Genomic DNA, 25,508 nt, shown 5'->3' on the forward strand with positions numbered 1-25,508 from the left:
TAAGTAGGAGATATGGCAAAAGTCTCCAGGGAGAAAGTCCTGGTCCCTCCCTGGCCCTGACAATCAGTAGATCTCAGGCCAGTGGAGATCATCACCTTCAGGCCCTGGCCATGAGCTGACAGAAGTGGGCATGTGGGCCGTTTGTCCAGGCCCAACGTGCTTCCCTCTGCCTTGGTTGATGAGCACCAGGCTTCACCTCTTGGGAGACGGCTGCTTTCCCAGCAGGCCCAACTAAGGGAAGCAGCATGTGGCTGGAGGCTCAGGCACCCCTGACCAGACCCTGAAGGCCCAGCAGAGGGTCTCCTGCCTTTGACCAGGTCAGCTCCTACCAGACAACGAGGTGCCCACAATATCACAAGGGTCCCTGACACAATGTCCCATTTCCTGAGGTAGGCAGGGGAACACTGAGGGGCGCTCTGCTTCTTTCAGAGGATGGGGGAGGGTGGGGTCTTTTCCAGAGTTCCCCCCCCGGCACCCTTTGGTCTCTCCCTTGGGCCCCTTTTCACTGTGCAGCCCCCATCAGCTCCTGCTGTGCTGTGTCTCCTTGCGCAGTCCCTGCCATGGTCACCTCCCACCCCAACACCACCATCGCCATCAAGGGGCAGGCCAAGGAGCTGAACTGCACGGCCCGGGGCGAGCGGCCCATCATCATCCGCTGGGAGAAAGGGGACACGGTCATCGACCCCGACCGGAATGTCCGCTACTCCATCACCACCAAGGACAACGGGGACGAGGTCATCTCCACGCTCAAGGTGAGCAGGAACTATTGCAGTGTGTGTGTGTGTGTGTGTGTGTGTGTGTGTGTGGGCACTGCCTGTTTGTGTGGGGCCCCTCTGGTGACCCAGTGTGAACTCCAGAGTGACTCCCTGGACCCTGACCCACAAACAGGCATGGAAGGGGCTCACTCAACAGATGGGTAAGGAAACTGGGCCACCTCTGCTGGGGGTGCAACCTTCTATGGGTGGAAGGGGAGGGAGGCTGCTGTATTGCATTAAGGCCTACCCAGCAAGGCTGAGGCTGCTCACGAGAGGGTGTCTTTTTCATAGCTGAAGCCAGCCGACCGCGGGGACTCCGTTTTCTTCTCATGCCATGCCATCAACTCCTACGGAGAAGACCGAGGTCTCATCCAGCTCACTGTCCAAGGTACTAGACTCGAGCGGCTGTGTTGTCCGCTTGACAGAGCACAGCCTTTGGGCCGCTGGGGGGCTGCTTGTACAGGGCTGTTCTGGGGGCTTTTCCCAGAGTATCAGTGTGGAAATGGCCGTGGCTGCTTTCCACTCAGGTGGATAATTTGCTTTCCTCCCAAACGAGAATTTGAAGAGACAGCAAAGCCAACTTGAGGGCCTTTAGGAACATTTCTCAACCATCACAAACACCAAGGACCCTTTGGTTCCTGTGAATGGGCAGTTCAAAGAGACTGTTGGACACAGTTTGGTTTTGTTCAGCCACTGTTCAAGTTCCCCTTCTGGATCAGGCAGAAGGTCTGGCCAGTCCAGCATTTGGTCTCCATCCGTGGCCAGGAGAAGCCCCAAAGCAGAAGAAGGCTCTGACAGCTGCTGTCCCTGCTTCCCTGTCGCCGTTGTCTGGTACGCAGCAGGGTGCTGCCTCCTACCAAGGAGGTTCCATTCCGGACAATGGGGGCCAGGAGCCACTCACCGAGAGAGCTTCCCAGAGTGCATCTTGTTTTTTAAAAAGCCATTTTTAGCCCCCGGCCACAACTAGAAGCACCCGGCTATTGTGTCTGCTCCCATTAGGCAGCTGCACTTCCCGAGAGCCCTCCTTGTTGTGTCCCGTCCCCCCGCTCAACTCCCTCCACAACCTGCGCATCTCTAAGCCCACGAACCGCCTCCATTTGTCTTTTCCATTTGCTTGTCTGGAATTTCCTTGCTTTGGAACCCCCTGAAGTACCCACAGAAGTTGGTATTTCTCCCCCACTGTTCTCTGGCCTTGGCCAGTGGCTTCCATTGCCTGTGTTTGTACTTTCCTCTGCCGTTTCTGAGAGGCAAGCAAGCCTAGTGAGTGGGCAAAATCGTTATGATGGTTCCATTGGAGTGACAGTTCCTGCCCCTCTGCTTCTTGCCCCAGAGCCCCCAGACCCTCCAGAGCTGGAGATCCGGGAAGTGAAGGCTCGCAGCATGAATTTGCGCTGGACACAAAGATTTGACGGCAACAGCATCATCACTGGCTTTGACATCGAGTACAAGAACAAGTCGGGTGAGTTGAACAAGCCCAGACAGAGCCCGTGCTGGGGAGGGCTGGATGGAGAAGTCAGGAGGACGTGTGCTCAGCCAGCACGCAGCACATTTCCAAGTGCTTCTGACAGGATTTTATCACCCTCTCTTGAGGGTTAGGAGGAGTGGTGGGCCTGGGGCCATCCAGGAAGAGGTTTGGTTTCTCCTGGGGACTTGCTGACTCACAGCGTTGCAGTAGACTTCGGAGGGGTTAACCATGTTCACCTGTTGCTGCAAAACCAAATAAAAGTCTATTGGCATGTTTTTATTCTAGCAGAAGCATTCCTGGACTACGACCTCACACTCCAGTACAGACCAGGGTCACTAGACTAGGGAATAGCTGGAATGCTGAGGATGTAATGTTGCTTGATTTTAGAAAAGTTTTTAACTAAGTCTCCCATGGCATGTTATTTAGCAAACTGGTAAAATAGGGACAAGTAAGGTGAGGTATATTCACAGCTGGTTGGAGAAAAATCTGTACATGACTCTTATCAACAGCATGTCTGTCTACCAGAGTCCTCCGGGGGAAGGCGGTATACAAAACTAAATAATAACAACAACAACAACAATAATAATAAGCTGTGAAATCTACAATAATAATAATAATAAAAATGATAAATACCTGGACAGAGGTCTCTACAGGGTGTTTCTACAGAACTGTTCAATGGCTGCATCTCTGTGATCTGATCTGTTTTAAAATTGGAGATGCCTGGGTTTGAACTTGGACTTTCGGTATGCGCTGCACTGTCACAGCCCCTTCCCTAAGTTTCCGGTGCTGTTAATAGAAGTACCCCTGCATTTCCCCGTGGGCCTTCCCTAATCACAGAGAAGGACGAAGAGCTTTGCTGGGAGTTTTCCAGCTGCCTTGTGGGCTGTGAGTCTTCCGCAGCCTCTCCCTGTTACCCCAGGCCACACATAGCACTTCCTGTGACTTTTTGTGGCATCAGGTGGCGTCTCCCCCATCTGTGCGCACAGAATCTGCTGTACAGACCTTCCTGGTTTCTTGTCCTTCCAGACTCTTGGGACTTCAAGCAGTCCACACGCAACATCTCTCCAACCATCAACCAGGCCAACATCGTTGACCTCCACCCCGCCTCTGTCTACAGCATCCGCATGTACTCGTTCAACAAGATTGGCCGCAGCGAGCCCAGCAAAGAGCTCACCATCAGCACAGAGGAAGCAGGTGTGCTTTTCTACTTTCTGTCTCACAAGCTTCTATCATTGTCTTCTCACAAGAACACTCCACCCCCCTCCATCAGAACTGATTTAGTGGCCATGTTGGTGCTAGGGCGGAAGGGATAGGCAGGGAGCCCGAAAACTGATTGACTGATTGATTGCAAACGTTTCTAGGCCACCTTTCCACCAAACAGGCTCTCAAGGCAGCGGCCATCAAACCTTAAAGCCCTTCAGCTTTTAAAACATTTGAAACGAAGTATGTTTGTTTGTTTGTTTGTTTGTTTGTTTATTTATTCATTCGATTTGATAAACCGCCCTACCCCCAGAGGGCTCAGGGCGATGTACAACAACAAACAACAACACAATAAAACAAATTGAATAGCCCCAGTTAAAATAATACAAAACCTTAAAACTATAAAACTATAGCAGCAGTAACCGTCAGTAAGTGATTAATAATAAGAGACGTCTGGTATCAGACTCCAGTGGTCAAGCCAATAAAAATATATGAACTGGCATAATACCAGCTATCTGGGTGGAGACCAATAACAGGAATTTTGAGTATGCCAAACAGAACAAAAAAGTCTTCACCTAACAGCAGCACACAACAAATAGAGGGAGATCTACAAAGTGAGGAGAGAATCCCACAATGTTGGTGCCATCGCTGAGAAGGCCCTTCCTTGGGCTGCCCCCAGCGTAGCCTCAGACGGCTGGGGCATCTGAAGGAGGAGACCAGGAGGTGACTAGAGTGCCCAGGTAGGTGCGTATCAATAACAGGCCCAGACATCAGCAAGCCTGCTTGTACCTTCTGGGCTAGGAGCAGCAGTTGGGGAGTCTCTGTCTTTGGCCCAGGGTGAAGCACCGAGTTAAAGGGTGGAAAAAGGACACCGGCTGGGCCCAGGGACATGGTGGCACTTTTGAGCAGGCTTCTGCAACACACGTTGTCTGCCTTAGGAAAGCTGGAAATTGAAGTTCTGGATATCCAAGCCAGTTTGTGTGTAAAAGTTAAAAACAATATTTTCAATATTTGTTGTTGTTATTTTTTTTATTATTGCTGCTGCTGTTATTTATCATTTATAGTCCACCATTCTCCCTGGGACACAAGACAGGTTACAAGTATGATACAAACTTTTCATTCATTTCCATCAGTCTATAGATCGTTTACAAAATATAACATTTGAGTTTAACAGCAAAGATTCCTCGTATGACAAAATGGTTGGGGTTAAAAAGCAGCACTATACAAACAACAGTGGTAACTTCATGTAGAAGCACAGCAAGCAACATTTGGAACCATTGCAGTTTCCCCTAAGTTGGCTGTTGTGGATTTTCTGTGGTCTAGTAGTTTTTGCTCTTGATGTCTCCCCCCAATCTCTGGCTGGCATCTTCAGAGGTAGGTCACAGCAAGGAAAACACATCCTGCTGTGACATACCTCTGAAGGTGCCAGACTGAGATACAGGCAAAATGTTAAGAGCCAAAACGACCAGACCGTGGCCACACCACCTTGAAAACCCACCACAGCCCGTTGAGTCTGGCCGTGAAAGCCTTCGACACGTTTTCCATGTGCTGAAAGCAAGTGGAAAATCCAAAGGCTGTGCAGTGAGAGAAGACAGGTCAGCTGCCAGGACCTGGCCAAAGGAGTCAGACTTTGCCTGGCACCTGGAAGGTGGCAAAGGTGCAAGCAAACGAGCAGGCTTTCTGTGGGAGCTCCATATAAGGGGAGCGACTGTAAACATGAGCCCCCAGAGACTTGGTGTAGCAGCCAAAGGCAGCATAGAAAGGCCTAAAGTGATGGACACCGTTATGGGGGAACCGGTGGTTCTGTGGCTACCCTGCTCTTACCTCATTCGTAGCCTTTGTGGTCAGCACTAGCCTTTTGAATGTGCCAACCAAAAACTTCAGGTACCAGAGAAGTGCATACATTGTTGAGATGTGGGCCTACAATCCAGTCCTTTGGGGAAGACCTTCTGGGTCAAGAGGTCAGAATATTGATGGGTCCAGAGGAGGGCGACCAAAATGGTAAAAGGTCTGGAATCCATGCCCTATGAGGAGAGGGAGCTGCTGGGGATGTTTAGTCTGGTAGTCATGTTAAATATTTGAAGGGATGTCATGTTGAAGAGGAAGCAAGCCTGTTTTCTGCCTGTCCAGAGACTAGGACCAGGAGCAATGGGTTCAAGGTGAAGGAAAACAGATTCCGCCTAAACATTAGGAAGAAGAAGTTCCTGTTGGACAGTGGAATACGCTGCCTCAGAAGGGGGCGGAGTCTCCTTCTTTGGGGGTTTTTAAACAGAGGCTGCAGTGCCTTGATTGTGTATTCCGGTGTGGCAGGGGTTGGACTTGGTGTCCTCTTCTATGAAGGGATGCTGCTTTAACTCAGTCAAAAAAAATCAGGTGCGGGTTTTGCCCCCTCCCTGCATTGATTCTATGATCTTCTGTTTACCTTTAGAAACATTCAGGAAGAAAGCTCTGCAGCTCTGTTCTTCTTTTGCTTTGCTAGAGTTTTGACTTTGTCTGCTGAGTATGTCATCTATGCAGCCCGGCTAACTATGTTCTGACCTGCAAGAATTAGGCTTCCCGTACCCATCCACTAAAATGTTTTTTGGGTTGAAGAGGATCAGGATTGGGGTTGGGGTCATGGCCAGGGCAGCTGCATAACTTCTCGTGACCGTTCAGGCTTCTCGGGCCCCCAGACAAATGCAGGCCAGCGCTGTGCCTGGCAAGTTCTGTAACGTAACTCTGCTCATGTCCTTCCTTGGAATGTCTCACTCTGAGAGGGAGGAGGAGGGGCTGCTCTTGCAGATCATTCAGGCCCCCTGAGGAGGTTTCCACGATTCAGCCAGAGGTCCTAAAGGGAACCAGAGGGGCTCTGTCCTCTCCCCCGTTGCTGTGCTGGGGAGAGCAGCCTCTTTGGAACAGCTCGTCATCTGGCCTCTTCTTTTGCAGCTCCGGACGGGCCCCCGATGGACGTCACCTTGCAGCCCATAACTTCTCAGAGCATTCAAGTCACATGGAAGGTGTGTGTTGGCGGCGCTTGGAGGCGGAGGGGGGATTCCACTCCCTCTGATGTAGTTTAACTGGTGGCACAGGCTGTTTTTTCCTCACTCAGAGCAGCTGACCTTAAAAAAAGAAAACTACGTGTGAGAATCACAGGCTTCACTGAAGCATCGGAGTCTCCACGTACTTGTGGCAGGCTTTGAAATGGCTGAGCTGGCAAAGGCCAACCAGACAAAAACCAATGAGTCCCACGTCCCCCACAAGCCACAGAGAGCGGAGAGACAGCCTCGCATGTGCCCCCCTTAAGGAAGAGCCTCTGCCATTGGGCGCTCCATCCATGCACCCTCCAGACCCAGATGGCGGGACACGGGAGTTTCCTCCGGCGTTTCTTCCGGGGCCAGGAGCCGAGAGGCCTCATCCTTGCGGAGCCCCAGTTGGGCCAGGTCAGGCAGCCCAGTATTGCCCTCCTGAGGTGAATCAGTTGCAGTGGAAGTGGAGCTTTATGCGCACCAGAGTCTGCTGGTGACAGCGGCTCCCATCATGTCTGCCCAGCACTGTCGGTCATCCAAAGGGTTAGCCCTGTGCCTGTGGCATGGGTGGAGCCAGGAGACCTTGCACCTTTCCAGTGGCCAGAACAGCCCTGTCTTAGCAGTGGGGAAAGGGCGCAGCCTGGGTCTGGCCGGCCACGGCCCCTGCAGCATTCAGAAACAGCAGATTCGTCTCTAAAACGGGTCAGACTTCTAGTGGGGGGGGGGGGGGGAGGATGCTCCACTTGTATCTGTGGCTTGGCCAGGGAGATACTCTCCTCATGAGTCACCTTTACAATTCAAGTGTCTGTGCTAAAATCCACAAATGAGGGGGGCAAGTTGCTGCGTTGCAGGCTTCAGGAATGTCGGATGGGTGGGGGGGGGGGTCTGCTGACTACATGTTCAAGGCTGTCCTGGTAGCATTCATGCTGCCCCCCCCCCCCCCCCCAATGAATTTGGCGTTTACCTGGTGAGCATTGTGGCTGAGGAAGGAGTGCCGGCCAGCTCTTGCTCTGCCCTCCTGCCTTGGCTCTGGGCCGGAGGGTGATTCCAATGACCCCGTCTATGGAGAGCAGCATCAGTATAATGCAAATAAAATTGATTAGTAAGTTAGGAGTCAGAATAAGACAAGTCAGTGCATTCTGGACCCCAGCATCTCTCCCTTCCTGCTCCCCCCTCCCCTCCCCTGCCACTTCCAAAGGAATGAAAAACAGATTAATGAAAAATAAGATTCACTTGTAGCTTCAGTCACTGTGTTTTGAGACTCTTTCAGCAAGATGGATTGCTTCAGCTTTGTAACGTAAATTTGCAATCAGCCCTATTGATTTTTTAATGCTTCAAAGAAATATTGTTCGGATTGATTAGACTTGGCCTCCTGAATTTTTAAGGCCTGCAGGCCTGGGGGGTTATTTCTCTGCCCTGATCCGACCCCTGAGCAGCTGGGTCAACTTTTGGTCTCTTTCCTATCAAAGGCAGCATTTCCAGAAGCAACCAGGGGTTGGTCATCACTATAAATACAGGCTCTGCTCTGGGGGCGCTCGTCTGTCTTTGAGACGTGGTGCTGCCTCGGAGGATCTATTCCAGAGGGTGGAATGTTTCCTTCAGAAGCTGAATCAGTTCACCAGGCTGCAGCCAGGAAGAGCCAGATTCTGAAACGAGGCAGCCCCTTGGGGTGGGTGCTGCCGCCTGAGGTGATGCTGGGCAGAGCAGAGCGTGGGGGGCTCCCAGTGTGCAGGGAAGTGTGGTTCACATCCTGTTGTCAGCTGGGAACAGGAGCCCATTTTTTGCTGATCAGTTCGACGCTTCCTTGACATGTTCATTGCAGTTCAGTGGGTTGCTCCAGCAGAGACCTTTCCGACAGTGCTGTGCTCTTTGCTCGCATGGACCTGCCCCTACCCTGCTAGCCTGCAGTTGTTTAAGTAGGTTGGTCCCCCCTCCCCACCAGCCGCTGGACAGCAGCACTCTTTTAGGCTTGTGTTGTTGGAATTGGCTGTGGCTGGACCACATTTGCGCAATAACAGGACAGAGAACGATCTCCATGATTCCCAAAAGGCATTTTTTCTGGAACCTGCAACAAAAAGGGCCAGAATCTTCGAGTATTTTTGAAAACTGGAAGCAGGCAATTAAAGGAAGCCAGATTGCAACAGGATTGGCCCTGGCCAGTACTGGGATGGGAGAGCACAAAGAAACATCAGGGTCGCTATGCACCGGAAGGGAATGGCAAACTATCTTTGTTGCCTTGAGGACCCCCAAGACCCTCATGGGCCTCCCAGGTCCTGGCCCAGCACTCTGTCCATTGCACCAGGCTGGCAAACAAGGGAAGTCTGACTGCTGGATGTTTGTGGCAAAATCGGCAGCATCCCAGCCCCTTCCTGAGAGCTGTCCTGCCCCTGGCGCCAGCAACCCCCCCCCCACAAGGTCCCCCCCAGTCAGGGGGCAGTTAGGAGGGGCCAGTGAGCAGGATTTTTCTCCAGAGGAAAGGGGTTGCTGCACGGAGTCAGCCCTTGTGAAGCCCGTCAGCCATTCACCTCCGTGTCCGAGTTCAAGCACAATTCTTGTGCCACAGTCACTTCACAGAGAGCCGAAGTCATCTGTGATGCTCTTTGCTAATTTTTTAAAAGAAAAGCTGATCTCGAATGCTTCAGTGGGAAAAATACATCATTCAAACCTTATTTGAAATATTCATATTTGATTTGTTTACATGTCTTGAAGGCAGCTAGAAGCCACTTAGTAGAAAGTCAGTCAGTAACCAGAACATCTCAGCCAGCGAAGGAAGCAGGGATTCAAATTCAGGTGAATAAAGTCATGTGAGTGGGGCACCAAGCAAGTGTCCTCGGGGAGTGTCTTCTGCAAGTGGGCACCACCACCAAGAAGGCCCTGCCCACCAAGCCAGCCTTAGAGGACAGCCATTTGGAACATGGCTTTCAATGACGATTGCAGAGACCAGTCAGGTTCCCAGAGAACCCTTCCATTACCCAGTACAGGGCTGCAAAAAGCTTTATGGGTCCAAACCTGGAAACCCATGCTTGTGTCTAGGAGTATCTTGGGGCCTTTCGGGACTGGTGCAGTGCAGTGGCGTCACGCCAGTGGGGTGGGGGCACGCAAGAGACCACTTGACCCCCCCCTCCAAAGTAAAGAGCATTGGCCACACCATCAGCCTGATCTTTTCAGTGTGGAGTGCAATCCCTTCAGAACAAGCTGCACTTCTCTTTCCTGGTCATCCAAATAGTCCAAGTTGGAAGGAGGACGTTAACATTTGCCCTTGACCCATTGATGATATGATGTGGGGGGGGGATGAGGGAGTGCTGAGGCTTGGAGGGGTCCCCCCACCATTCTCCCCCCTTCCACGCACACGCACACACACACACACACACACACAACCCCTGGACTCGCAGTGTCCACTAATGTTAGTAGATTCTTTTATTCACCTCCCACCCTTTTTAGTATCCAACAGCATTTTTTTGCAATTCTTAATCTCTCCAGGCCCCTAAAAAGGAGCTCCAGAACGGGGTGATCCGAGGCTACCAAATTGGCTATCGGGAAAACAGTCCTGGAAGTAACGGGCAGTACAGCATCGTGGAGATGAAGGCCACTGGAGACAACGAGGTCTACACCCTGGACAATCTGAAGAAATTCGCCCAGTATGGGGTAGTGGTGCAGGCCTTCAATCGGGCTGGCACGGGCCCCTCGTCCAGTGAGATCAACGCCACGACCTTGGAGGATGGTAAGCAGACCGCAGGGAGCACCTAGAAATCTCCTGTCTCTTCCTACCTGGCATGCAGGAGGTGGGGGCACTGCCCCAGAGCCTGCCAGCCCCCCAAAGCAGACCAAAGGCGCTGCTGCTGCTGCTGCTGCTGCAGGCCCCCCAACAGAGGTGTGGGTCCAGGCATGTTTTCTTTCCCCTTTGGACTGCTTCCATGTCTGTGGCCAGTGACCTGCCCTCTATTGTAGCCCTTGCCTGGCTAAACTCTGTTCCTTGCTCCTCCCCCAAAAAACTCATGGATCTGAAGCTGGTTCCCAGTTCCTTTGTTATACTTTGTGAATCCAACCACATATATGGATGATGTTTTAAAAACTCTCCACCCTCAAAAGAAGCACACGGCAAGCTGCACACACACACACACACACACACACACCCCATATTGAAGGGACTGTGCCCAGCAAGAAGACCTGCGCTGTCCCCTGGTCCAAAGCGAGGCTGTCAGTAAGGAGGGCCCGGCTGCTGCTGCTGCTGCTGCTGTTCTGGCTCTTGGCTCTGCCTTTGCCCCAGGGAGCAGCTGTGAAGGAGGAGGAGGAGGAGGAGGAGGGGCAGAGCCGGCCAGGGGCCTCGTGCCTCTGCTTTCTCTTGATCTTACCCCCCCCCCCCAGCACCCTTCAGGTCCCCCATGAAGGTGAGAGCTACACTGGCCCTGAAGTTATGAGAAACACACACAAAAGTTTCTCCCTTCGTTTGCTCAGCAGTTTTTCATACTTAATTAAGGCCCTCGTTAGCCTGTCAGCAGAGGAGCATTTTCTGCCTCCATTAGTGCTCCTCCCGGGGCATTCAAGGGTCCCTCTTTTAACAACAGTGTCTTTCCCATAATTATATTACCTTCATTTTGTTCAAATGGACTCTCTATTAGTTTATTGCACCCAGCCCCTAATTACAAGGCGCTTACAGTTTTACACCTAAGTAATATGAAACAATAATGATTTTCAAAGAGGATCATTAGGATGATGTATTGTCAGTTAAATGCTCGTAAAAATTGTTGCTGTCTCTTTGGGGGCAGTGGGATCTCATTACTTCCACCCCACCCCACCCACTCACGCACTCACCGCACCTCTCCTTCCCCTCCTTCCAAGCAACCCAACAGCGGGGGTCTCGGGGAGGACTGGAATTGTGGGCAAATGCAGGCAGGACAGCGTGGCAGCACCTGAGGGGCGTGGGCACCAATACAGCCTGCCAGCCAGTGTGGTGGATTGGAAACCACTAGGGAGGAGAGTCCCACGGGTCCCATCAGGGGTGGAGAGAGGGGGAGCTGCGCCCGGGGCACGTACGCGCCCTCCCCCCTGCAGCAGCACTGCCCGCCCCTCCCCTCCTCGCCCCCTCCTCACCCCGGCTACACCCCCACACCAGGGTGCACCTGGGGCATCATGCGCCTGCCCTGCCAAGCCACGCCCCTCCCCGTGGGTGCTACACCACTGGGTCCCATTTCCTCATGATTCTCCACCGTGGAACAAGGGCCCAGGAGCTGCTGTGGAGAGAGAAAGAGGGCGAAAGAGAGCGCAGGCGTCAGTTATGCATGGGCTTCTGGCCATTCATCACAGAGGTTTCTTTTGGCAGTACCTAGCCAGCCCCCAGAAAACGTGAGGGCCTTGTCCATCACCTCTGATGTGGCCGTCATCTCGTGGTCTGAGCCTCCTCGGAGCACCCTCAATGGCGTCCTGAAGGGCTACCGCATCATCTTCTGGTCCCTCTACGTGGATGGAGGTGGGTCACGGCTGGCCTCCAGGTTTGCACTCCAGGAACGATGCAGCTGGGCCTCCTTTGCTTGTGAAGGCTTCCCAATAGTTCCCCCCCCCCCTTGTGTTGTGGTGGGGCGTGCAGTGTTTGCCGGTCTCTTGTCACTGGCGCAGCATGACAGGGCGTGCTTGTCCTGTGACCACACTTGTGTGACACAGGCTGTGCAGCCTCTCATCATCGTGTCTCTGACTCAGTGTGAACCCCCTTAGAGTCGTTCTCTGGTTTTCTGTGTGTCCCTGGGCTCTGCAGCTGCTGAGTGGGTCAGGGGTGTGGCTGCAAACACACCCAAGGCAGCCCCTTCCCTCAAAGGACTCTTAGCTCCGCTGCGTCCCAGAGTCACCAAGCCAAGTCAAATGTAGACAAGAACCGAAAAGCCGGGAGGGAGGGAGCAGAGACCTTTGCGGGAACTCTGAACATCTCCCCCTTCCCCCCCCCCCCCCAGCATGGCTGTCTGCGCAGCTGTCCTTCCCAGTCACACTCCCGTGGCTGGAGCAGGGCTTTCACCCCACCGAAGGAACAGAGGTGTGAGGCCTCTGGTGTCCTCTGGTAAAGGCCAGAATTGTGGCTGATGCGTCAGTGTTCGGGTACCAGAAAGAGCAGGTGAACCAAGAGCAACGTGGGGAGTGAGGGATCCTCCGTGGCACCAGGTTCAGACTTGGCCATGGCCAGGCATGCCTGTGGCGCATTCCCTTGAGGCCCCTCTGCTGTCTGTGGAGAAGGAGGAAGGTGGCTCTGTGAGGAGGGCCCGTGCCTCCGGAGGGCAAGGGAATGTGTGGCTCACTCTTGAGTCCCCTGCTCTCCGTGGCAGAGCACAGCTCCCATCTCCCTCATCTGTGAGTTGCTTTCAGCAACACGGTCCCCGACGGCCCTCAAGGCCTTGGGCAGCTTCCAGCCCCTTGCAGGAATATTTTGTGGAGCCTCCTCCTCCTCCACTCCTGACTGCTGTGTTTTCTCCACAGAGTGGGGGGAGATGCAGAATATCACCACTACCCGGGAGCGAGTGGAGCTGCGCGGCATGGAGAAGTTCACCAACTACAGCGTGCAAGTCTTGGCCTACACGCAGGCGGGCGATGGCGTCCGCAGCAACGTGCTCCACATCCAGACAAAGGAAGACAGTGAGTGGCAGAGGCTGGGCTGGGGGGAGGGGGGCAGGCGCTCTGTGCCTCCACATGCTGGCTGGGAAGTGGGGTTGCTGCCTCTGGCTCAGGGGATCCCTGGAGATTTGGGGGTGGCGTGTTTGGGGGGGAGGGAGGGGCACTCGGCGGAGACCTGACGCCACCAGAGTCCGAGGCTGCCGTTTCCTGCAGGCGAACTGAACTCTGCATTCTAGAGACCGGCTGTCCTTCTAGCAGAAGTTTGGGCCCCGCCAGGTGGGCGATGGGAAGTGTCCTGGGAAGGGCTTGCCTGTGGCTAGTGGCGGCCCCCAGAGGGGGTCATTTCCTTACCCACCAGCAGGGGGCTTTGGGGTCTCACTGGGGGGGCCTTGTTTGGGGGCAGGGCTGAATCAGACTCAGAGGGGCAGCCTGGCTCTGCCTTGGCTCTACTGATCTGACGTTTTTGCATATAGGGAAAGATTTCCCACCGGGACCTGGGAGCTCTCGAGAGGGCTGCGTGTTGTGCAGACCACTCCCAGCCAGCCACAGAGAGGGGACTGGGGGGCACAATTCAGGAGCCCATGGTTAGCGTCAGCTGGAAGACCCTGAACTGGGGCTCTCTGACAGCGACACAGGATAGTTTTTCGCTTCTCTAGAATGCCTCTGCTCTGCCCGGGCGGCAGCACTGATATGTTGTTGTCTTTTTTGCTCACATGTGGGGGGGAGATGCTGGGGGGGGGGGGTCACCTCAGCTTGCTCTGCCTGCCCTCTTCCAATGCTTGAGCAGCCAGCCAGCCAGCCAGCCAGCCTCACACGCTGTGTCTTGCAAAAAGCCTGCTTTTCCTGCCTGCTCCGTCAGCTGCACAGAGAAGCTGCTCTACCCCAAAAGGCGGATGGTCGCTTGGGGGATGAGCCTGGAGCCGGAAGGGGTGGTGGGGTGGGGGGAGGGGGGCGCCAGGACTGTGAAGTCTCCGCTTGAGGTCCTGGAGAGGCCAAAAGGTTTCCAGGCAGTTGCTCAGAATGGGCAGCACCACCAGCCGAGGAAGTGTAGGTCTGTCTCTGTGGCCGTTTCCCCACTGAGAAAATGAATGTACCGTGTTTCCCTGAAAATAAGACAGTGTCTTATATTAATTTTTGCTCCCCAAGATGCGCTATGTCTTATTTTCACGGGATGCCTTATTTTTCCGCTCCACAGCTGCATGCTCTGGTGCTTCCAAACAAAAACTTTGCTACGTCTTACTTTCGGGGGATGTTTTATATTTAGCACTTCAGCAAAACCTCTACTACGTCTTATTCTCAGGGGATGTCTTTTTTTCAGGGAAACAGGGTAGATACAACCCGGTCTGAAAAGAATCGGCACCTTTTCATTACGGTTTCATGGTCCACAGCGCAGCTTGTGCCCCCCAAACGATCCTTGTTTCAAGCAACGCAGCAGCAACGCAAAACCCCCACTCTCGAGCGATTGAATGCGCAATCCGCTCAGGGGCTATCCTAATTGGCTGCTGTGTTGTGTTTTGGCGCGAATTTTTTAAAAAAATTTCTGGCGGAGCCATGTCTGGGCGAGCGTGCACAGATCGACTCCACGCGGAATTGGTGAAATGGCTGATTAAAGCAAAGCCCCATTTCCGTGTGGCTCCGTCCCATCTTATCCCTGTGGATATGGGGTCTCGTGCTGCCTTTCATTGCCTTATATTTGTTTAAACAGTCAAAAACAGTCCCACGTTGCTTCCGGGTACGTGAAAAAAGAAAAAAGGCTGTGCGCACATCGCGCGCAGCCCACTGTGTCCTGATTGGATGGGAGGCTCCACGTCACGTGCAAAGGCGGGAGATTCAACCCCGCCCCCCCGATCCTCCCCGCTGCTCCCCTCCAATCTGGATTCACCACAGTGTTTTTCAAAAGGTCTACTTTCAACCAAGTTCGGGGAAAACACGTGATAACCCGGACAAGGAGCACCAGAACCGTGGTCGCCAGGAAAGTAGTGAGGAGTTTTGCACTAAACCTGGATATTTTGCGTGAGTATCACACATCTAAACCTCAGTGGGGAAATGGCCTAGAAGGCAGTGGGAGTTGTTCCAGATGAGAAAGAGGCTTGGTTTGTCCCTCTGCCTTTAGTGGAACCCTTGGGACAAAACAGAGGAAATGCTTATGGCTGCTGCTGCCTCTTGGTTCCTGCAGCTCAAGCTGTTGTGGGAGACTCTGGAGTAGGAGCCAGCTAGAGAAAAAGTTGTCTACATCTTGATCTCGGGTGGGAGAATTGCACTGGGATGTGTGTGTGTGTGTGTGTGTGTGTGTGTGTGTGTGTGTGTGTGTGTGTGTGTGTGTGTGTGTGTGTGTTTGGGGGTGGGCATTTGGTGCTGGGGTGGGTACAGGATGGATTTGAGTGAGGTGGAGCTGGGGAGAAGAAGTGAGAGGATTACAGGCTGACTTCTCCTGCGCATATTGGTTTGCAAGTAAATCCTACCACAGTCACACTTTGAGCAAACTTGGACAGGATCTGACTCACTACAGCAAAGCCTGAGAAGAGAAGAAAGAATGTGGGTGTTTTTTTCCCCCAAAAGCAGAAATCTGTACACTCTTTGACTGGGAGAGCAAGACCGAGACGGGGTCCCTCTTTGCCGCCTCCTGCGTTCTTCTTCTTTCTGTGTAAGGAGGCAGCAGCAGAATGGGAGGGGAAGGGAGATCTGGAGCCAGCTGAATTTCAGTGCGGGGTGTGTGTGTGTATGTGAGTTGCTTTCTAAAGTGATTTCAAATGTGGAATTCTGCTGAACACGGGCCTCTTTCTTATGCAGGATAAGGACTTTTGAAATGTCCCTACTTTCCTTCACCCACTAAGCATCTTTCCATGGTGTGCATCACTACAGTCCCCATCAGTAATTTAGGTCTGTTATTGATGCTGAGTGCTCTTTTTTCTCTGTCACACACCTGGTAATTTTTCCTGTTGTTTACATTGGTCAGAATGGGTGCTGTGAACGAGCGAGCGAGCGAGCAGGCACGGTGGGGACACCTCTGGGGCTGCTCCTGAAGGGGAGGGGCTGGGGAGGCCGGTGCCCCACCAGGGACTCCCCTCGGAATTTTGCTTTGCATCCTGATATTGGGGGATCTTGCAGCAAGAAAAGAGAGTGTCAGGAATGGGCGCAGGCAGCAGGCAGTTCCCACTGTTTCTCCCGCTCAGTTCATTTTTAAATGTGTTTTTTTTTATTCATTATGGGCTCCTGAAGGATTTTATGCTCTTTTTATGTTTGGGATGGGTTTTTTAGTCATTGTTAATTGTTAAAGATTGTTAAAGATTCCCCAGCAAGATCTCTGGGGAAGCAGCACATACATTTATAATAAATAATTCTGGTGTGTGTGTGTGTGACTGAAACTATGTAGTGCTAAGAATTATTGATTCTAGGGAAACAAGACTATTATCTGTTTTTAATTTTTTCTCCGTTTAGGTATCATTCTTCCAGCAGTATAATAATAGCAATAATAATAGTAATAATAATATCTTGTTTATAGTTTTAAAATATTTTTTACTCCTCTGTTGCATTAGTGTAGAAATTAATTAAAAACTGATACGGAATAATATGTATCATTTTAAATTTTATGTGTCTAAATTTTATGCTTCTCTTTTTAATATCAGTGCAGCAGCAGATTAAACTAGGTTTAAAAACCTATTTGAAAAATGAATTAGAATTAAAACAAAAGAAGTCTTGCTATTCTATAAGACATTTTCTTTCTATATATGTATCATTTTTCCTTTCATACCAGCGCTCCAGGAGAGTTAACAAAAAATTAAAAACAAAACCACAATCCCCTTGTCGCAGAGGAACAAAAACTTCCCTGGAAATATTTAGGGCTGTTTCTCTCCTTTCTGCACCACCAGCAGGCCTTGGCACACTGGGATGGCGTTGCTTCTTCTGCTTGAGACTCTTTACTGAGAATAGGAATTTCAGAAATACCCATCTGGAAGACTCTTTGAGTGCCACTTCAGGAAAACTGTCTGATAGTGCAGAACTCCAAAATCCAGGGACAGGATTTTGGAAGCAGCTCGAGCAGGAAAGCTCAGCCGTCAGTCTGCAACATAAGCAGGCAGAAGAGCAGGCAGAAGAGCAGGCAGCCTGAAGAAGGGTGTGTGTGTGTGTGTTCCACAAGACACATTTGGACTTTTCCCATCTATGCTGGGTTATTCAGCTGGGGCCCCACCTTCCTTGCCTTGACCAAGGCGCAGCGATCCATGCAACAGCCACCTCCAGGCTGGACTCTGCAGGGTTCCCCTTAAGACTGATCCGGAATCCTCAACTAACGCAATGCACGGCTGCTCGGGGCCTCATTGGGTCTGCGAAGGGCCCACATGCAGCCAGTGCTCTTTCAGCTGCATTGACTGCATTGGTGGAGCACCAAATCAGGTTAAAGGTTTTAGTGTTAACGTTCAAATCCCTAAACAGTCTGGGACTGTCATGCCTGCGAGGTCGCTTTTCCCTAATCGTCCCCCAAAGAGCATTACTGGTGACCCCTTGCCCGAAAAGTGTCTGGCTGTCCACGGCCAGGGCCAGAGGCAACGTGGTGGCAAGCTCTGCCAGTTGAGACCAGCGCCCTGTGGGATTTATCACAGCTCCGCAGGATGTGTGTCAGGTGGGGTTGTTCCGCCAGGCCCCCTCCTTCTCCTCCTGGGTTATTATTTTGGTATCATCTAATGTAGATGTACAAGGGATATTGAAATTTTAGTTGTTTTGTCTTCATGGGTTAGTATATTTTAAGGTGTCAGATTTAATTTGTATATTATTGCTATCTCATTGTTTATTGGTTTTATTGAAATTGATAAGGTTACTGTTAGCTGCTCCGAGCCTGCTGTAGCCGGGGAGAGTGGGCGAAAAGTCTAAATAAACAAACAAATACAAATACACCCCCCCGCCCCCCCTACCCCCAGCACCGAATTGAGCGCTCAGCTGAGCAGGGCCTTTCGCGGCACTGGCAGCCAAGCCGGCCTCCCTGGCTGCCCCGGCTGCTTCTTGGCTCTGGAGTGGGCAGCTGCTCCACTTTCCACCACCCTGGCAGGCGAGGGGGAGGGTCTACCTCCGCCTTCCCCACCCAAAGGGAGAGGACCGCGAAGTGGAACCTCACCCTGCTGGCTGGGGCGGGGCCCACACCCTCTGCTGCCCTCCTCCGTGTTCCCCTTTTGCCAGGTGAGGGCAGAGGAGGTAGCAAAGGACTGGCTGAGGTCTGGCATTGTTGAGATGGGCCCACCGCCCCCCCACCCTGCCCCACACAGAGCGGGGGAGGAGCTCCTCTGCCCCCCTCCCCCCTTACGGTTGGATTCAGCCCCGGTGGGTCTCGGCTCTCATTTAAAATTCAAATCTGCCTCATTTAGGCTAAGCAGGGAAGGCTGAGTGCTGCTCCTGCCAGAACAGATCGTGTCACCGTCTCTCCTCGGCAGCTCCCTCCAGCTCTTGCTGGCCTTCTGGGGCGTCCGCACGGCAGCCCTGCTGATGTGGGAAGGGGCACCGAGGCTCTGGGTCTTGGACAAAAGCCTGAAGGAGGGGAGTGCCAGGTGGGCAGAGGGGCGGGAAAGCAGCAACACTTCCTGGTCAGACCGCCAGAATGGCCAGTGGCCAAAGTCCTGGTGGCTCCTGAGGGGAGAGCATGCGCCTCCCCCCCCTCGGCATTCTTGGCCATGTGCACTTGTTCTGGGAGCCCTGGGCGTAGCTCTGGCCCAAGATGTGGGTTTCAAGCCCTGCAGTCTTGCTGGGCTCAGGAACCTCACGCACGCAAAATGGACCGGCCCACAGCATTCCCTGCCTCTGCGGGGTCCTCCCCTGCTGCCCGCTCACAGTCACCCCAGTACCAGGCAAGAGCCAAAGGAGCAAGAAACGGAAGGCCCAGCAAACACTAGGCAAGCTGGGCTGGGGGCTGCCAACCTCCTGGTGGGGCCTGGAGATCTCTTGAAATTGGACAGGACACCAGAGGTCTCTTCTTTGTGTGAGTGTGGACTCCGTGGCATTATTCCCAGCCGAAGTCTCTCCCCAGGCTCCAGCCACATCCAGAGTGCTGGGAGTTTCCCAGCCTGGTGCTGGCAGCCCTTCAACCGATGGATGAGGAGACGCAGCAAAAGAGTTTCTGGGTTTTCAAGATGGAAAAGTTAGTGTGTGCCTGATGTTGACACAGGTGCCAAATTCCTGGCTGCTGCTGCCGGGGACATTCACGAGCGCTTCTTCCGTCTGTTGTGGCGAGGAGGGCCGTGCTTCAGACGAGGCCTGCAGAGATCTGAGTTCATAGTCCCCACATTATCACGCAGTTCACTGGCTGACCTTTAGCCAGCCGACCTTCACAGTGCCGTCGTTGTGAGGCTAAAGCCTAATGGGAGAACTGTGTGTGGTTCCCTGAGTGCCTTGGAGGGGTGGGGGGTGGGGGGTGCCAGAAAAAAAATTCACTGGTTGCTAAGGAGGATTCAGCCCATCAGTCATGAGAGCCCTTGAGACAGCTGGCTTTTTTCTTGCATCTGGGTGTGTGTGTGCGTGTGTGTGCGCGCGCACAATATTTTGGAGGTTCTCTATCGTGCATACATGCTTCAATTTGAAATATAATCTTTTTATTTTTAATCTGATATATCAATTATTGATAAATCTATCAATCTATCGATAGATTGATATATTGACATAAAAAGGCAAACTATTGAAGAAAAGTCTTGAATACACATCTGAACACTGATTGTCTTTCTGGTGGGAAGTGAGGAGGGAGTACTGGCGGCAGGCAGACTGCAAAACCACAAAAGGACAATGGGAGCTGCCATTCATTTGCTAAGCTCCTTGAGTTCGTGATCATGATCGTCCGTCTCCCGATGTGCTGTAAACCCAGGCATCAAGACCTACAGGTTTCCCCGACTGCTTGTATATAAAACTGCGAGGCTGCAGACATCCCAGTTTGTTGATCAGATGCAGGGGCAAATTGGATATTTGGACTGATTGACTAGTCTTATTATTTTTACATTTTTTTAGTGTTAGTATCGATTTGGTTATTTAATTTTTTAAAAAACCTAATAATCTAAAGATATGCGGGAGCAGGGAGGCCACAGGCAATAGAAATGATACGGCAGGATGAGAAGTGGGGAGGAGTTCGCAGCAGGGAGGAGGCGGGGGGAAGAGGCCCACTGGCAAATCTGGCAGAGAAGCGAAATTAAAATAATGCTACAAGTGGATTTGCTTGCTGCTGAGAGAGTGGAAAGTGAAAACAGGGCTAAAGGAAATATGTCCATATTCAGTACTTACCTTACCTAGATTAAGTGTTAGGCTAAATGATCTGTACTTTCCCCTGCGGACCCCCTTTTAGCAACCAGGGTGACCTGTGCTCACTAGTTTTCCATTCATCTGGCATGGAGGGTGGGGTGACCAGAAAAAAGCCTACAGGGGAAATGCCCACACAGAAAAATGGCGGCTTGTCTGACTGCAGGGAGGACGGCCTTTCCACATGTGGAGCTCAAAGGGAGCTATTTTCATCTGTGTCAGTCTCATCAGGCAAATCAGAGATGTTGGCTTGAAGACTGCATATGAAACTAATATCAACATATTACACTGAAGTCTCTTTCTGCACTAGCTTTTGTCCCGATCAAAGATGTGAGAGGTGTTTTCGATAAGCTTGCCATCACATTTCCAGATGGCTCTAGTGAGGCACTCACGCACTTCTTTTCCATATATATTGAGGGTGCAGCTAGCAGAGATCCTCAGTTTCCTATAAGAATGTGGAATCATCATCATCATCATCATCATCATCATCATCATCATCATCATCATCATCATCATCATCATCATCATCATCATCATCATCATCATCATCATCATTTATTACGTTTGATAACCCGCTCACCCCCAAAGGGCCCTGGAAAAAGTCGCCAAAACGACAAAATGTTGTGGTGAATTTCACAATGCTTTCATGGCCCCATCCAAAGGAAGGCCTCAAATCCCCCCCCCCGGGAGCAGTCCAGAGCCACCCCGGTAGATTTGCCCTCCCTGGGGTACTTGCACCGGCAGATGGGCGGATCTACCGGCGGGTGGCTGCTGCAGGGCCCCCCGGCCCCCGGCGTATCTATGTGGGAACAAAGGGAGCATGCACCCCAGATGCCACTTTCAAGAATAATGTGGGGGGGACATAGGACCAGTCCCCCCTACTGCTCACCCTTCTGTCGCCCACCCGCCGCTTTTGCCACTTGGCTACCACTTCTGCTGCTCGCCCTCTGCTTCTGCTACCTCTGTCGCTTCTGCCGTTCAGCTGCCCCACCGCTTCTGCTGCCTGCCTGCAGCATCTGCCGTCCATCCACCACCTCTGCCACCCCCAATGCTCACCCACCTCTTCTGCTGCTTCCCACTGTCTCTGCCACTCAGGACGCTCGCCCGATACTTCTGCTGCCCCTGTCGCTTCTGCTGCCCGTCAAAGCTTCTGCCACCTGCCTGCTGGCCACCCAATTCTTCCGCCACTCGCCTGCCACTTCTGCCATCCACTTCTGCCCCCATCGCCCCCACTGCTTCTGACCCCACTGCTCCCTGATGCCTGTACTTCCCCCTACTCTTGCCTAACACTTCTGCCACCCACCTGCTGCCCACCTGGTGTTTCTGCCGCCTGCCCATTGCTTCTGCTGACCACCCGTTGCTCGTCCAGTGCTTCTGCTGCCTGCCGGATGCCTGCCCACCACTTTTCCTACCTGCCTGCTGCTTCTGCCTCCTTCTGCTATTCACCCACCACTTCTGCTGCCGGCCTGAGGCTCGCCCAACATTTCTGACACCCACCGGCCACTTCTGCCCCCCGTCACTCGCCCCCCACTTCTGATCCCCCCCCACTGTTTCCACCCCACTGCCGCTCACCTACTGCTTCGCCTGCCACTTCTGCCATGATTTCAAAGCTGTGGGGTTGGGGGCAGCTGTGTGTGGGGGGGTGCACGTGGAAGATAAACTTAATTACTTAAGGAGACTTGCTAATTTGCAGTAAAGAATTATATTTCTCCATGTGTGCAATGGTGATTGTTGCAATTTGTTGTCAGTTTTTGTTTGGTGTAGTTCATTTGTCTCTGTTCTGATTATGTGTAATTTTTTTTCAGCAGCACATGTTGCTGTTTTAATTATTTGGGTTAGGTAATTGTTGTTTTAGGATTAAGTGGTCCTTTGTCGTGGTCAGTGGGTCTTTTGCTTATATTATGTTACTTATATTGTTCTTTTTAATTATATCATACATTTTTATAATTTCTCTTATTGTAATTTATTTTTTCCATGTGGGCATCTTTCTGCGTGGGCAATTTTCGGGTGGGAATCTCGGCCTGTGGGCATTTTCCCTGTGGGCTGTTTTCATGGAACCAGAGGCTGGGTGACTTCAGCAGCCCAGAGGCGGAGCTACCAGGGGACAGGGAGGTGCACGTTGCACCGGGCGCACCCCTGGAGGGAGGCTGAAAATCACCCTCCCCTGCGGCTCCCCTTCTCCCCCCCCCCCCACACGCACTTACCTTAGTGAAACAGTGCAGGCTGGAGAAGTAGCCTTTCCCCTTCAAGCTGAAAATGGCCTGGTGGGAACTACACTTCCCAGGAGACCTTGCGAGACCCAGGATCTCATGGGAAGTGTAGTTCCCACCAGGCCATTTTCAGCCTGAAGGGAACAGGTTGCTTTTCCAGACTGAACTAAGGTAGGGGGGCGGGGAGGACGCCATGGGGGGGGGGGGGCGGAAAACACAGAATGCGTGCTGGGAGCACTCTGGCCCAGCTACGCCTCTGCAGCAGCCTCAAACTGACTGGACAAATGTGTATTTGGGCTCAAGCTGGAGGAATATGATGGAGATCATAAACGGATGTGCCTGGGATCTTGGATCTAAGGTTGGATTCTTCAAGAGTGGTTTTTACCACCAGCAGCTTCAGCCCTCCCCCCCCCCATGAGAAAGCCCCAGTCTCTAAAGACAGGTTGACAGTCTCCAGCCAAGGGCAACGTGCCTCACCAGCAGCCATGAGGGGCGTGGATCGAGGAGACAGGTGGTCGGCTTCAGAACTGCCAGAGTCTTGTTTATAAATTCATCCTAAATTTTAAACAGTCCATCTCTGATTACATGACTATGTATATTTTTTCCTCATTGATTTTTCTGTCCACAAGCAATTGTGCAATCCTTCTTCTAAATCTGCCCTTTCTAATTTTATTACTCTCTGGTCTGGCTTTCTAATCCAGTACACAATCTAAACAAGACCAACTGCTTGGTAGTATATTGTAATATTAGATATTTTCCATTTCAGTTACCCTCTTTATTTGTGCCTCACGGTTTTCTTCGGGGTGGGGGTGGGGGAAGTAGTCCTCACACTTTTATGTCACCCGGGGTGGGGGTAACATCCATTAACCTTTCAAAACTGGGGAAACTATAAGTCATGGATGCTTAGAGACTTCGTCCCTCCTCAGAGCCTCACTGTGTGAGTCAGGTATTTTGTTCCTAAAGCTTCACAGAACACCTGAAACACAAAATGCCTGAAAAATGGCCCACCTGAAAAGGCTTCCAGTGACCTTGGTGGGAATCCATGGTCTCCGTCACGAGGGTGGATCCTGTTTTTCATCAGCACTGGTTCCCTGGGCAGCCTGACATGCACTAGTGCCACCAGTGGAGGGCGGGTGGGTGTGCGTGGGAACAGGGTGGCTGCACCCGTGTGGAGGGTGGGGATGTGCAGGAAGCCAAAGTGTTCATCAAGGAGATTCTGCCGTGTTCAGCCAGGTACCCATGGGAAAGTTGCAGGTGGAGATGGAGAAGTGCAGGCTGGGTGGTGAAGCAGGAGTGTGTGGAAGAGGCTGGCCAAGGGCTGCATTGGGAGCAGGCCACAAGCAGGCGGCTGGCCTTTTCTCTCCTTGCCAGGCCCATCCCCTGCTTACTGCTGTCATCCGTGCGCAGACAGCACCAGGAGGCTCGGGAGCTGGAAGACGCACATGCTGCCCTGGCCTACTTCGGAGTCCATTAAGGCACTCCCAAGTGTCTCAAAGGCTGCTTCCTCCATTGGAGGAGGATGTGGTTTGCCATCCTCCAGCTCCAGAGCCTTGTGGCAGCACCAGGTGCTGAGTAAAACGAATCTCCAGCTGCAGCAGGAAGTGTGCGCTGTGCCGGCATGTCCATGGAGTGGGGACCCAGGCATTTATAAGTTTGCACGTGTGCCACAGAGAGCCAGAGACTGTCTTTTGGAGTCCACTGCAAATTTGCCTGTGCAGCTTTTGGAAATCCAAGTGAGGGAGAAGGGGTTGAAGTTGTCCTCCCTACAAGAAGGTGCGCCACATTGCCAGAGGCTTTCTGGAAACAAGGTCTCCTCTGGCATGTTTCATGTGGCCTGCAAGTCCCAGTGAGTGTGCAGAACAGCTCTATCACATCTACCTGTAGCCATGAAGGCCACCTTCTCTTCAGGCTAATCTCCTGTGCTGTCTTCTCTCCCCTCCAGTTCCTGGCCCCCCTGCTGGGATCAAAGCAGTCCCTTCCTCTTCCAGCAGCGTGGTGGTGTCTTGGCTCCCACCCACCAAACCCAACGGGGTCATTCGAAAGTACACCATCTTCTGCTCCAGCCCGGGCTCTGGTCAGCCGGTGAGTAGGCCATCGTGGAATTGGGACCATGGGGTACATCTCTCCCCCCCCCTTTGTTTTATTTTGCTATCTAAACTGCCCTCCTCTTGATGGCTCCAGGTAAGTAAACCATAGGAGGAAAATGTGACATCCCTCTCTCTGAAGCAAAGGCCTCCTGAAATTCCACCTAGGATTGCTTTGGGCAGGGCCTTGCCAGGCACCCGGAGTGTTCCCTCAAATCAAGAGCTCCCAGAAGGATTCCTCGGGATGCCTGGGCTTGGCTAGTTCCCCAGAAGGACGGAATTCATCTCTGCAGGCACACTGTCCAACTCTGGGCAAAAAAGGGCCCGATCCCGAGACTGTGTTCAGTCCAGCTTAAATGGGGGGGGGGGGGAGATGCAGCAGATCAGGTGGGGATCCCACTAGCCCTGGCCCACCTTGGTCGCAGTGGTGGTGGTTCTTCTTCTCTGGGGTTCCTGGGTAAGAAGCTTTGAGAGAGGCTTGGCCAGAAGCGTTCCTTCAGCTTCAGCCTCAGCAGCGCCCTTCGTTCCTCCGGCCAGCCCCCCCACCCCCCCCACCCCGGGCATCCTTCTTGTGAGCTTGGGAAGAGCCAAGGACCTAGCCTAGCCACAGGAGAGGGGCATGCCCCGCTCATATTTGCCAGCCCCTCATTTCTCAGTGCACTGGACAGCACTGCCTGTCCCAACTCTTTCTTCCAAGTTGCCCTATTTTTTCTGACCTGGGTCTTCTTGTACTGTTGACTGGTCCATCTCAAGTGGTTTCCTCTCCTAGCCTATTGTGGTCTGTCTGTTGAGAGAGGAGGACCTGTTGCCTGGTGTCTGTGTTGGATGTCCCTGCAACACAGAGAAAAGGCAGGGGAGAGGTTTGATTAGATGTTGCTGATTGTGTTCATAATTGTATTATGCTGCAGACTACTCTTTTCATTAATTAGCCT

General features: G+C 52.5%; 1 protein-coding gene across 1 annotated transcript in view; it reads left to right on the top strand.

Moving 5' to 3' along the window:
- DSCAML1 (DS cell adhesion molecule like 1) overlaps positions 1-25,508 on the top strand; it is a 189,953-nt gene that overhangs the window by 135,681 nt on the left and 28,764 nt on the right. The window contains exons 14-22 of the mRNA XM_048512112.1: positions 553-752; positions 1,047-1,143; positions 2,086-2,214; positions 3,247-3,414; positions 6,346-6,416; positions 9,906-10,146; positions 11,746-11,892; positions 12,885-13,040; positions 24,435-24,574. Coding sequence (XP_048368069.1) covers positions 553-752; positions 1,047-1,143; positions 2,086-2,214; positions 3,247-3,414; positions 6,346-6,416; positions 9,906-10,146; positions 11,746-11,892; positions 12,885-13,040; positions 24,435-24,574 — 1,349 coding nt within the window. The remainder of the gene's footprint in view (positions 1-552; positions 753-1,046; positions 1,144-2,085; positions 2,215-3,246; positions 3,415-6,345; positions 6,417-9,905; positions 10,147-11,745; positions 11,893-12,884; positions 13,041-24,434; positions 24,575-25,508) is intronic.

Source organism: Sphaerodactylus townsendi, linkage group LG12 (genome assembly GCF_021028975.2).
Source record: "Sphaerodactylus townsendi isolate TG3544 linkage group LG12, MPM_Stown_v2.3, whole genome shotgun sequence".
Lineage (NCBI taxonomy): Eukaryota > Metazoa > Chordata > Lepidosauria > Squamata > Sphaerodactylidae > Sphaerodactylus > Sphaerodactylus townsendi.